Genomic DNA, 12,992 nt, shown 5'->3' on the forward strand with positions numbered 1-12,992 from the left:
TTACAGAAAAGGCCGCAATGGAAAACCATTTATTTGTTGTCTTGGACGTTTCTTTTGTCTTTCTAAATTATCAAGTTTCTTCTCAATTTCGTTGTTATCTATCGCTTTCTCACCTTTTTTAGTTTGCATATTTTTTATTCCATAATTTGACTTCAAATTAGATCGGCTTTGTTTACTTTTAAATTTTTTACTCTGCTGCTGTTTTCCTTCTTCAACTCTTTTACCCTTGTTATCACCCTGAATTGTTTTCAAAACATCATGGGGAATAGATTCTCCAATTCTCTTTTGTAGGTTGTTTCCATCTGGGATCCTTTTAAAATTCAGTCTAGTGTTACTTTTACCATTCAATTTATTCTGAAGGTCTTTCTTTTTCTTCTCTTCTTCAGAAGTCTTTGACTTCTTCTTTCTGCGCTTTTCTTTAGGATCCATATTTGAAGGCCATGTTTTCTGCAAGAATATGACAAATTTATAAATGTATTTAAGAGACCAACTCAACTACTATAGTTCGGCCGCTTAGAAAGCGACCTCCTCCAGCATTGGTTTAGCATTAGCGCGCAGGTCGTTTTCTAAGCGGCCGAACTATAACTTATCATGAGTATTTATAAATAATTAATTAATTGCAACTATACTGCACTTAAACAATCAAAACCTTACCTTTTCTTTCTTCTTTTTTGTTTTCCCCCCTCCATCCTCTGATGAATCTTTCTTCTTTTTCTTCTTCTTTTTCTTTTTTACCTCTTCGCTTGAAACTTCTGAAGATTCAGACTCCGAGTTGAACGTACCATATTTGTCCATTCTCTCTTCCTATAAAATAAATTGATGTGTTAAAAATTCATATTTTACAACAAATAAAATAACAAAGTTAAAAGAATTATGTTTTGGGCAAGCCTTAGTCAAGTTCAATACAGAAAATTAAACAATAGTTATTTGTGTAAGTAGTGCGCTAAATGGCAATACACTGCATTCCTAAGGAATATTTACGTGGCTCAAACAATACAGTCTCTCGAGTGTAACAATATTACATTACACACAAATTATATAAAAGAAATTGCTTACAGTTAAAATAAACCATAATGTATGATTTTCTGGTCACCTTTCAACTTTTTTATTCACAAAGAGAAAAAGAGTTCATACTTGCATTAATCCTCCCCTCGCTGGATATTAACTGAAGGTTAAATCTTAGTGATTTCTAATTTTGTTGGTAGGTAACTCTAGGATTATTTCTCAATTTGCTAGTAGGTAACACTAGAATAAGTAAATCCTCACCTCGCTAGTAGTGATCCGGTACTTGGGCACGTAAGTGTCGTTGACCTCTACAGTATACATGGGTCCAGAGGGGTCATGGTACAGCTGCGGGGTTATGTTGTACACTTGGTTGGTGTTTACGTTCCTCAACCCTTTCCGTTCATAGTAATATTTGAACTTGAGATCCTCGGAGTTCTCTTTAAACTCTTCTGAGGGCAGTTGGTCAAAATACCCTTGAATCTGAAAAATATTTGTTATTATTACTAGGAAGAGTTTGTCACCTTTGAACAGTATGCTACCTTTCTTTGCTTCATTGCATTTGCAATCTCTGCAAACATCTGCAAAAGTGTAGATAAAAAAGAGAGTAAATGAGTGAAAATTTAAAAACGTACGTTTTCAGGAAAAGCACTTTGCACATTTTTTTCCCCTTTTTTCAAAACTTTTATTATTTTTTTTATTTCATTAACATTTGAAGTTTCATAAAATGTCCATGGTAACGCAATATCTTTGGTAGTTTTTTTTTTAAAGAGCATCTTTAGTGGAAAAACACAAAATCCTGTCACGACCATAACGGATGTTTAAATGAATATTAAAAATAGTTAATATTATTATTATAACTATGTTTTGCTATAAACTAATTTACTTTTATGACCATTATACAATAAAAAGGTCACTGAGATTTTGGTATATTTGGTCTTTCTAGAAAAAAATAAAAAAACTAAAAAAATAGAAAAAAAGCTAATAAAATCTTTTTAAGTTTGTGTAACTCCAAAAAAACTAACCTGAGACCCGAAAAATTGTTATGTTTGTATAGAGGTGTGCTTCTTTTGTGTATAAAACATTGAAATATGACGATATTTTAATTTTTGAAATTTTTATGATAGAAATCATATACGTGATGGTCAGGGACAAGCGGTACGGTCGTGAATTGTCTGGAATAATCTAAATCTTTCCAAACAATCCTTCAATTATACTGTTAGTTATAATAAAACTATGTGTTTCAATTGAACTAGACTGTTCAATTTACAATTATATTAAAGTTATTGTCACGACCAAACACACTATAATCCATAAGGCTGGATTGGTCGTGAAAAAACCCGTGATGGTCGTGAAACTTTGGTCGTGAAATTACGTGTTATTTGGCTCTGTTCAGGCGGTAGCCCTGCACCTCATGTTTGAGGATACAAAGTGGACTTCTAGGTTAATATAGCAATTGAAATATACTATAAACAAAAATTAACACCATGTCTACTTCATCGAATGACTACGTACGGTCATGGACACACCAAAATTACAAAAAACACAATCTTTCCTTTATTAATCTTGTAATTCCTCCTTTCAACTCGAAACGACCGGCACTACAATCCTGATGTACACCCCGAACTATTCTCTAAAACCAACTGACTCCATCGACGCCAGGCTTGCCACTGTCGTGCTCCAAAGTTGAAAATTTTTCCCAAATGGTCGTGACGCCAAATCGAGGGACAGACTTATTTTGTCATGGTAGTCAGTTTGCAATGACAATAAAATTATAATATGCTCCTTTTTTGTAAGTTTAATAACAATTGATGACATAATAATATGGCTTTATATATTTCGGCATGAATAATTAGTCTAAAAACAGCTTGAAAGTTGGAAAATGTACCCTAGGGACACGTCATGGTCGTGAATTTCGAGACTTTAAAAATACGAAAAAAATACCTAGAACCTATTAAAAACCAAATAAATGTGTGTAACATGTTGCCCCCGTCCCAAAAAATATTAAAACGCATAATAATAAACTACAAATCCAGTATCTACGAAGTAAAAGGCTAGGGACATGAAAACGTACGTTTTTAAATTTTCACTCAAATGTCATACTGAATGGAAAATGTTTTCAACAATAGTTATTGGATCGTGCATAATAACATTTCCAAAACTGGATATTATGAGTGTAAAGAACTAATTAAATGAGTGGGATGACAGATTTGTCAGTGAATAAGTTGTTTCTTTATTTAGAACTATTTTACCACTCACTAAAAAACCTCCCCAAAGCTTTTAGAGGAGGGAGTCCTTCAATACAGGATCAGTTCTTTTTGCCCAAGAGAGCTATCATTTTTTGTCTTATATAGATGGGCGAACCTATAGAATAGCTTAAGATTAGTTCCAAACCACTGAGTCAGAGTATTATCAGCTAAGCTATTGGTGATAAACTTGGTTCATCAGTTTTCCCGTGTACAAAAAATGCACTCTAACCACTAGATCAGCGGCACCACTCAAAGCTACCCAAATAAACACACAGAAAAAAAATTAAAACAATACAATTATAACCAAATCTTACCTCGTCTGTCTTCCCTTTCCATTCCGCCAAAACCCTATCCCTCAACTCGGCGGTTGTATAGTTGCCATTCTCACCAGAATCGACGTCTTCATGGTCGATTTCCGATTCCTTCGTTCTACTGTCAACAAACCTTAAAAGTGTCCAACATGTAACAATAATGAACAACACATTCATTACAATTTATTAAGAGGAATCATCACCAATGCCTTATCAGGAGAGAGGTTTATCTCAAGTTTGATCTTGATCAGATTGGATTGTAGAAAGTGTTTCTGTTGGGATTTTCTTGGTTTTGTTGAAGAAAGTCAAAGTATACTTTTACAACTGGTATGACTGGATAGCTGAGTTATTATAGTGCTGCTTAGTAATCTGAAGGTAGACGGTTTTGATCCTAAGAAAAGTCAGTGGCTTTTTGATTGTTGGAGAGTGAACTAAGCTGTTATTTAACATTGGGTTTTTTTTATAAATATTCTTGGCTAAAGATACTGATCCTAGTCAGTAACAAAGCTACAAAATATATCCTACTCACCCCCCTTTAATGTTATTTGTTATTTTGGTTCATATACCCCTTACTCGCCTCCTTGTCCTGCAGTCAATATAGAAAACAAATTATAGAAAAAATTATGAAATACTGTACCGTATGGAATAAAGTGATGCAATAATATGCTTTTAGGTATACAATTTTTGTATTTGCCTGTTTCCAAGTTTTGTTTTTGAATGACTCAACAGATTATCAATTTGATTACTTTAAATTTTACAACTAAAAATAGTATAGTAGCTTTCAAAATTCATAATCACTATTTAAAATAATAGACTATCACCTCAAGTATTAGGTTTAAATAGCATCTTATCCTTATACTTTTTAGTACCAAACAATGCGCTTCTAAGATGTAATGTGCCATAAAGTAAAAGAAGGGAGATGAAAAAGGGAGGGACAGAGGGGTGTAAACTGTACAGTTCACTAGAAATTTTTAAACTAAAACTGCCAAATCAACAAACAGATTCATAACATTGCTGATTTTGGTATCGCCCAAGAAATTTCATAAACAATCTGAAATGATGATCATTATCAAGATTTAATCAATAGTAAGTGATTGTACAAGAAAAACATATTTGACAGTTACGATGGATTAATAAAGGCATCAAGATGTCGTAAAAATGTACACTAACAAACTCTTTTTTTGTGTGGTGTTCATATGTGCATATGTACATTCACAGTCTAACAATATCACAAGTGAGGATAACCCAGAGGGTCAAAAAGGAGAATATGGAGACTACGATACCTACGTGAATGACTATTACGCAGACTATTACTCAATGAATTCAACGGACGGTCCACAAACCGTGGATCATCACAATGTCGCAACGGAAGTGGAATTGACGACACAATCAAGGACTGAGAGTGTTAATAGTATTGAATAGGTAGTAAAAATGTGTTAACTTATTTGAAATCTTAGATGTACCGGTAATTAAAGTAATTGTTTGTGTTTGTACAGTAGCTTGAAATAGTTTTGCACATTTCCTTTATGTGAATAGCTAAGTGGTTAAAAAGCTCACCTCAAAATGATCTTTGTCAGTTATCTGCACAGATAACCTTACATTCTTCACTCATCCTTAATTGATATTCAGCTTTAATAACAAAACTACTTGTAAGTGGCGTGTGTCTCTGTCTTATTAAACAAACTTCACATACTCGAAAAGGTTTTCTTAAAAGGTTGTAGGATAGATCCAGAGGAAATTCAGTAGCTTTTTGATAATTTTGACGTGTCGAAACTGGTCCCAGCTGTTCCTGATCATTGTGCTTTAAATAAAAATTATCCTGGCTTTAATGAAACAGTTGAGTCGGTAACAAAACAATGCTACACAGATTATCACACTCCATTCTACACTAATCCTTCCCTTTTAGAGATAAAATATGCTCAAGACCAATAGATAAAAAAATAATATTTGATGAGATTATAAATGGATACTCTAATATGGGTAAATCAGAGGTAAATTTGAAAGGTAGGTAAGGGGATTCCATAATAAACAATTTTGTTGTACTCCCTAGATTTTTTTTACTACAGTCTATAACGTTGACATCTGAGAAGTGGGGCTAAAAATGTGGAGTTAAACAGATGGTAAATACTGTATGTCTTGTTTTAATAAATCCACAATAATTGATTAATTAAATTAATTAATGTATAATTATTATACATTAATTAATTATACATGTGTCAATTAAGATGGTTTGTTAGATACGGCTCTCAATAACACTGAGATTCACATCACTATAGACGCTAGTAGTACTAAATTTATCCAACAACAATAACTTGTCGACATGACTGTAGCTACAAAATAACAAAAGACAATGCAGAAGGGGGTTATTATGTGCATAGACCCGCTCACCACTCTAATTAAATGATATATAGTTTAAAAAACTTATTTTACCTCTTTTTTGTAAAATACAGCTTGTTAAACGCAGCTATATTAGTGGTGTTGGTTACAAAATAAAAAGGCAAATTTAGACAGAGAGTTAAGCCCCCCATACACGGGTGAGCATGTTTGCGAGCGTGTCCGCCAACAGGGTTGCGAACATGCTCGCCCGTGTATGGGGGGGCTTAAGAGCTGATCAATTTTAGCTTGTTGCCACTATGGCGTGGAAAATAACAAGTAAAATTGAGTACAAAATGCATTTCATAATAATAATTCTACATTTCAAAAATACAAACCGTTGAAAACGCTCTCTTTCGAAAACTGTTGAATGCCAATGAGATTTCTAAATAATTAGAAAAAATGTGGGCCTAATAATTATGTTCAATTTTGTACCGGTAAATATAGCTATTCTGAAAACCCAATTCCTGTAGGTAGAACCCTTCAAAGAAGACATTTAATTTTATTTTAAGAACGTAAAAAACCCTGTCAATCGAGACTTTAAAGTATTTTTGAAAAGATTTGCCAAAATTCAATAACCAACCACCATTATCAATTCACTTGTAGTTTTATTCACAAAAATTTAAGTAACTAGGCCTAGATAGATAAGACAAAGCAGTTCAAATATATATTCCCAATTATTTTAGAACTAGTTTAAAAAAAAAATACACCAAAATTAGAGAGAAGTCTCACAAGTATCTTTCAAATCCCAAATCAAACTGAACGTCTCTAATTCCTACTTTATCAACAAGATTCTTATCAGATGTGAGATCTCAAGATGCTAGTGCGGGTGTGTGCTAGTGTGTGTGTGGCTTTCATATTCTTAAATGTAGTCAGGACAGAATCAGAAGATAAGTCTGACAAATCCTTCAGCGAATTTAAACCTAAAGATGTGGAAACAGGAGAATATCCTGACTATGACAAATACGAGGACATGCCTTCAGACCCGAGTGCAGAGCAGACTCTCTGGCAGAAAATGATGAGAGTAAGTTTGTAACGGTTTTGAATTTTGATACAAGAATACATCCTATTCTCAATTCTCATGCAAAATATTAGCCAGTTTTAGAATGAAAATTAACGTTGAATTCAGGCATCGACAGAGTGTATTCACATTAATTACTGAATTTTGTCAATTACGCCAAATGTTTTACCAAGCAACTTATAGTAAATAGTAGTATTTGATATGTCACATTATCTATTAAGTATCAAAAACTAAAGGAGACATAAGAATTTTTGGATTTTTCTACTGCGTTTCATCATTTTGGACACTAATTTAGGTACAGCTGGTGCATACATATAGGATGTATATTATAACATAAATAAAATGTGGTGAAATAGATGTTCCATCCCAAAGTTGTAGCTTGATTAAGAATAAAAAATTAAGTTGAGGCAAGGGCTCAATACGCTAACGTGTTTCTTATACAACTGTGCCAAATTAAAGGGTAACTTATTGTGAACTTAAATGTTCCCATCTCAGTAAAATTAAACAGTACTTTTTAGAGATGAATTCAACTATTTCCTTTGAGTAAAATTGGCTAAAGCTGGTAAATATAGATGTGATGTCTAATTCAGTGCCCAAAGTCATTATTGGTGATATAATTTATAAATTTTATAGTGTTTTTCTCTGAGTACAACTAGAGCTCAGGCCAAGCCCCCCCCCCCACACTTGCATGTATTGTAGGTAAAAATAGCTTTCTCTGAGATAGAAAGTTCCCCTCACTAAATTTCAATAAATGAAATATTAACAACAAAGTATAAATTACTGTGATGGTCTGAAATTAATATAGAAATATTATTTCGGCTGTCATTATAAAAATACAAATGTGTATTTGTCAAATGAATAAAGTATATATATTTCAGTATTCTTTTTATTATGAAAATTGTACAGAAATATTTTTAAGCTGTTGATTCCTTTCCCACAAACAAATCTGCAGAGGTATTAATTTACGCCTGTGACAAACTTGTTCAAAATTGAAACCAGATTTATTTGTTTTAAGATATAAATATTGAAAAATCCCTTAAATGACAAATCACTTAGGTTAATTATTGATTAGTAATAATTTGAGACCCTGCTATCTGCTTGATAGGGGGAAGCTAAGGATCCAAGGGTTGGAACTTTTGACATCACTTGGGCCCCAAACCGACAAGTTACAAAAATTACGACATCTTCTAAAGTGCAAAGTTCTAAACCACCATGGGCCCAGCATATTCCGAAGGTGTAAAATGTAAGAGAAAGCTTTTAACTTAGTAGGTATTTAACCAAACTATACATTTTGATTAGAAGTAAAATAAAAAAAATTAAAATGTACATAAGGAATAAAAGTCTACCATGTAAAACAAAGAAGATTGTATACTGATAAACTAAGATAGTAATGATCAGATACAATGAAACTAAGTGTTTAAGTGTTACTCTCGTGGTGCTTAAGTAAACAATATGCAGTGTTGAAAATGAGACATATTGAATTGTATTCATTGTATTACTACTGTGATGTTTGTTAGAGTGGTTTTGGTAATATTAACATTGGGATTGATAGGAATTACAAGGTCTCATTTTACTCAACGGACACTAGCGGAAAATTCAACTCAGGTTTATGAAAAGATCGACGGATTTGCTGTTAATTCCGGGCAATACCCGGGGATGGATGAGGATTCCCGAACAATTGACGTTTCTACGTTTTACAAGATGCAAATAGGTTGAGTAGATTTTAACTGCCAAGTAAAAATCACCTCTTAAATTATTTTTTAAAGTTTCAGTAAATGTAAAAAATGTACATAACTTTTATTTAAGACAACCAAAATTAATAAATTTCTATTTAGTTTGGATATCAAAAGTTGTGCCCCAGTATTATAAAAAAGAATAATTTAATAGACTCAGGTCTAACATCGTTAAAGCACAAAAGTAATGAAGGGCACAGAATAAAATAAATACAAATAAAATCACAGATATTGTGTCCTGGAATTTTAGAAATTGACTAGACCAAAAACAACAAACTACTTTTTTCAATTTTTTCACAATTTTTTCATTGCTACAGAAAGTAGCTGTACCGTATATCTATTCAAGACAATGTAAATAAATGGTCATGTCATCACAGGGGCATAATCAAAGCAAGGGATAATAAGTCGATTTTCCCTTGGTCACAATTTTATTTTCCTTATTCCCAAGCAACTTTTAACTATCCAATCCAATCCAAACTCTAATGTTTATTTATAGTATATTTCATTACTAGGGCTGAAAGTGGCATTTTCCAACGCACGCTTGAGTTTCACGTGCGGGGCGAAGCCGAGGACGGGATTAATGGAGCAAGCGCCGGAAAATAGCTTTCGGTACGAGTTATGAACGATACTTTCCATCAGAACACAAAAAAAAAAATACACAAATACAGAACAACACATCTAAGTAGTATTAGTTTTAGACTACTCTTAATCATTGAAAATACACTTCACAACGTACATATTATATGGTTTCATAATTGTAGATTTTTTAGATAAATATATTAATTACCGTAATACTTTGTCACTTACATTGACTTAACATTTTGTAATTTGTATCACCAGCTTCTAAGCTTTCTGTATTCCTCTTCTTATCTTTCCCGTGATTTATCTGGTGGAAGGTGATTAGTTACCTCTGAAGCTGTTTTGATCAAATCATCAGTAATGTTAGACATACTTTGAGCAATTTCAAACATGCACTATGCTAAAAACACAGAAAAAAACAATAGTTACGTGTTTCTGTATAGATTTAGATTGTGCAACAATAAAAACAGCTGATTTAAATCTTTAAAATAAACCTAACAATCACTATCACGCATAGTGGAAAAATGGAGAACTAATTGAGAGAGAGGGAAAGTAAATTTAGAGCGAGGGAAAATCAGCTGATCGTTTTTCCCTCGCTCTAAATTAGAGCTTGGGAAACAGCTACTTTCTTCCAAATCATCTGTTATCGTAAATAGATACTTTCGGTAAGGAATGATGAAAAACTATTTTTGTACCTTCAATACTATTTTGGTCCAAATTCAAAGGAAGTAGACATAAATAGATTTTTGCATTGCCATGATAAGTATTGTTCATAACTAACTTTGTCAAAAGTGCTTTTCTGAGTGATATTTGCTCTTCTTACTTTCCCCATAATTCAAACTCGACCAACGTGCTCGTCTATGCCTTGTACTTCGATCTGTGTGTTTCTCAGCTCAGACCAGGCTCACACATAAACCTCGAGGGCCCCAATAAATGTCCCTTACCTTTTGGTAATTTCAATGAAATATACTTCTTAAATGGGTGAAAGTTAAAACGATCCCCCATCACTTCCGCAAGTGTGATATATTTACTTAATGCAAATTGCTGGTGATTAAACTGAAAAATAGCAAGGTAAGATTAATTTTATTTAATGTTTAAATTAAGTATCTTTCAGGAACCGAAGACAAGAAGACCGACAAAACCGATGACTAAGACAAGGGCAAGAATGATGAAAAGAAGAGCTGTAAGTGAGATTGATTATTTGTATGTATGTAAATTAAATAGAGAAGATTCCAAATACGTATCCTATAAAAAAAGTGTTATAGAAATGTTATAGTCTAGTGATTACAAATATAATTTTTTAGGATAATTTTTCGTATTAGGCCTAGTGATCTTAGTTCAGCAATGAAATCAAAAATGTTAAATGCTAAAAGTAAAACGATAAATAATAAGCTTATACAAATAACAAGGATTGTCAGTAAATTAAGTTCCCTCTAGAGCCCCGGGGTAGTCAAGTCGTTAAAGCGGTGGTGGTAGTTTAAAGCTGAGACCTTTGCCAAATTTTTTACTTCATCTGTTACAATTCTGGCCAGTTTCTTACACTATGAGGCATTTGATCTCGTCAAAGTAGCCTAGTAGCCCAAACCAAGGATTGAGTCCACCAAATATGAATCACGTTCAGTGAGTGATTCCTAAAAGTTGACCCCCTTGCCACAGAAATTTCATTACAGAACCTGACTTATACTTCACAGGAGTTTCGATTTTCTTTCACATTGTTTTAGGCTAATATGACAAGACTAACCGTCCCATAAGGGTGGGTACAAGCTACAATTATGAAGTAAAGAACAAGTGTTAGTCTCTGATTTAAACAAGTTCTCTTGGTCACAACTAACCCTCAAAGACCTTAATTTACAGACAGTCTTTGTAAAATCTTTAAGCCCCTAGATTCGTATTTTAACGAATAAGTTAGTTCCTACGGATAAGTTAACCCTTACGCTCCTTTCACACTATACGATTTCGCTCGTGCGGTTATTAATCGTATTTGTTGTAACGCATTGGAGCTTATGGCCCCTTTCACATTATACGATTACCAACCGTGTACGATTTTCACCCGCGTAGCGACCGTAGGTGCACACGGTTGGTATCCGACTCCCGCACGAGTAAAAATCGTGTCTACTGCTAGTGGCCATGTGACCATATGGCCCCTTTCACACTACACGATTGTAGTCGTGCGGGAGCCCTCCCCAAGTGCAGTTTGTTGCGTATAGTTTTCAGATATTTTGCGTTTACAGTAGTTTAATTGTTTAATTATTGAGTTGAACTACCTGTGCATACCGTATTTTATTATTTAGTTTTTGTTATTAATTACAGTTTTGTCTATATATAGTTAAAATTATGAATGTGATTGATCTTGAAGCTTTAAACGATTCTCTTGAAATCCGAAAATAGTTGAAAAACGTTTCTTCGTCATTTCTCAGGTCTTGAAATAATGTTTTAAACATCCCCACTTCCTCACGTCTCAAATTTAAATACGACTATTATTAAATTTATTTTTCTCCTATAAATTATCAAAGTAGCAATAATTTCCTCGCGATCCATACTACTTAAAACTTTCCACTGAAATGTCAATGAACTCTGTTCTAGTGGAGTGGGGGTTAAGATTTTTTTAATCGTACGATTACAAATCGTACAGTGTGAAAGCAACAGACCCACGATCATCTGCCCGTACGATTAACACTCGTACGAGCGAAATCGTATAGTGTGAAAGGAGCGTTACTGTGCTACAGATATTTTGGGTGGCCTTGACCGTAACACTACATATACATTACAATAATTATGTTTTCCCAAAGGTCAAAGTTGGATTTTTTATAATAATATAACTATAACACCAATATAATAGCGAACACAGCGCAGAATGAAGTTTCTCCTGGAGTCTGTGAGTTAACTATACACTCGGGAGTTAGTCCTTCTACAGTGCTGGCATCCTCATAGCAAAGACCAGTAAGTGTAGCGAGCCGCCATTTTGTACAATCAGAGGGCGGGGAACATTTTTATTGCGATTTTCCATCACGTGAAATGTTCCCTAATAGGTGCATTGGCAAAACTTGGAACTACCAAGACCAGCCAATGCTCTCTGTATTAAAAGGAGAGTATAGTCGTCCATAGCGTTTTGAGCAAAGGGAATTTCGGCAAGTATATCTGTCTAGACAGCAGTAAGGGTTTTTCAAACAAAAAAACACTTTTTAAATCAGCCAAGCATTTCCTTACAACACAACCTTTCAGTATAAAGTTTATGACTTATTAACGTCTGAATTATACCTAGGCATACTTAAAAGCTCGGGCTGAGAGAGAGGCAGAGGAAGCTCGTCTTGAAGCTCTCTACGGAACAACAACCAATGAAGTTATCACACCATCCTCTGAGGAAAGGAAGAATTTCGTCACTGAACGGCCATATGGAGGATGATGTATTTTGATTGACAACCATTGTAAACAATAGGCAACCCATCATTTTTATCCTCGCCCTTTTGTTTCCCAAGTAGCTTCTAAAGTGTTGAAAAGAAGAATTTTGTCAAAAGTGGAGAAAAGTGTAACAAACATGAATAACTCTTGCTCTGCCTCTATAATAAACTGATCTATATAACTATCGGTTCCGTTCTCATTTTTATTCTAGAAATTTCCTAATCAAACTGTAGGTAGAATTAAAAGTTTTGGTAGACAAATTATTTTCCTCCTAGAAATTCACAAAAATTAAAAAAAATTTCATTCTTTTGAACAATATAAGAAA

The 12,992-nt window shown here is 33.6% G+C and overlaps 2 protein-coding genes across 2 annotated transcripts; one reads left to right on the top strand and one right to left on the bottom strand.

Annotated features, from left to right (window-relative positions):
• LOC129000294 (uncharacterized) lies at positions 1-3,739 on the bottom strand. Its single transcript, XM_054427255.1, has 4 exons — positions 3,566-3,739; positions 1,267-1,485; positions 655-804; positions 1-447 (listed from the first exon to the last, which is right to left on the bottom strand). Exons 1-4 carry the CDS (start codon positions 3,737-3,739, stop codon positions 1-3), a joined length of 990 nt encoding a protein of 329 aa, XP_054283230.1.
• Positions 3,740-6,738: 2,999 nt separating this feature from the next.
• LOC129001712 (uncharacterized) lies at positions 6,739-12,834 on the top strand. Its single transcript, XM_054429108.1, has 3 exons — positions 6,739-6,959; positions 10,383-10,451; positions 12,531-12,834. The coding sequence occupies exons 1-3, from the start codon at positions 6,753-6,755 to the stop codon at positions 12,669-12,671; spliced, it is 417 nt and encodes a 138-aa protein (XP_054285083.1). The 5' UTR covers positions 6,739-6,752; the 3' UTR covers positions 12,672-12,834.
• The last annotated feature ends 158 nt before the right edge of the window (positions 12,835-12,992 follow it).

Source organism: Macrosteles quadrilineatus, unplaced genomic scaffold, assembly GCF_028750875.1.
Source record: "Macrosteles quadrilineatus isolate MER2022 unplaced genomic scaffold, UCM_ALF_1.0 Scaffold_8__2_contigs__length_117827958, whole genome shotgun sequence".
NCBI classification, from domain to species: Eukaryota; Metazoa; Arthropoda; class Insecta; order Hemiptera; family Cicadellidae; genus Macrosteles; species Macrosteles quadrilineatus.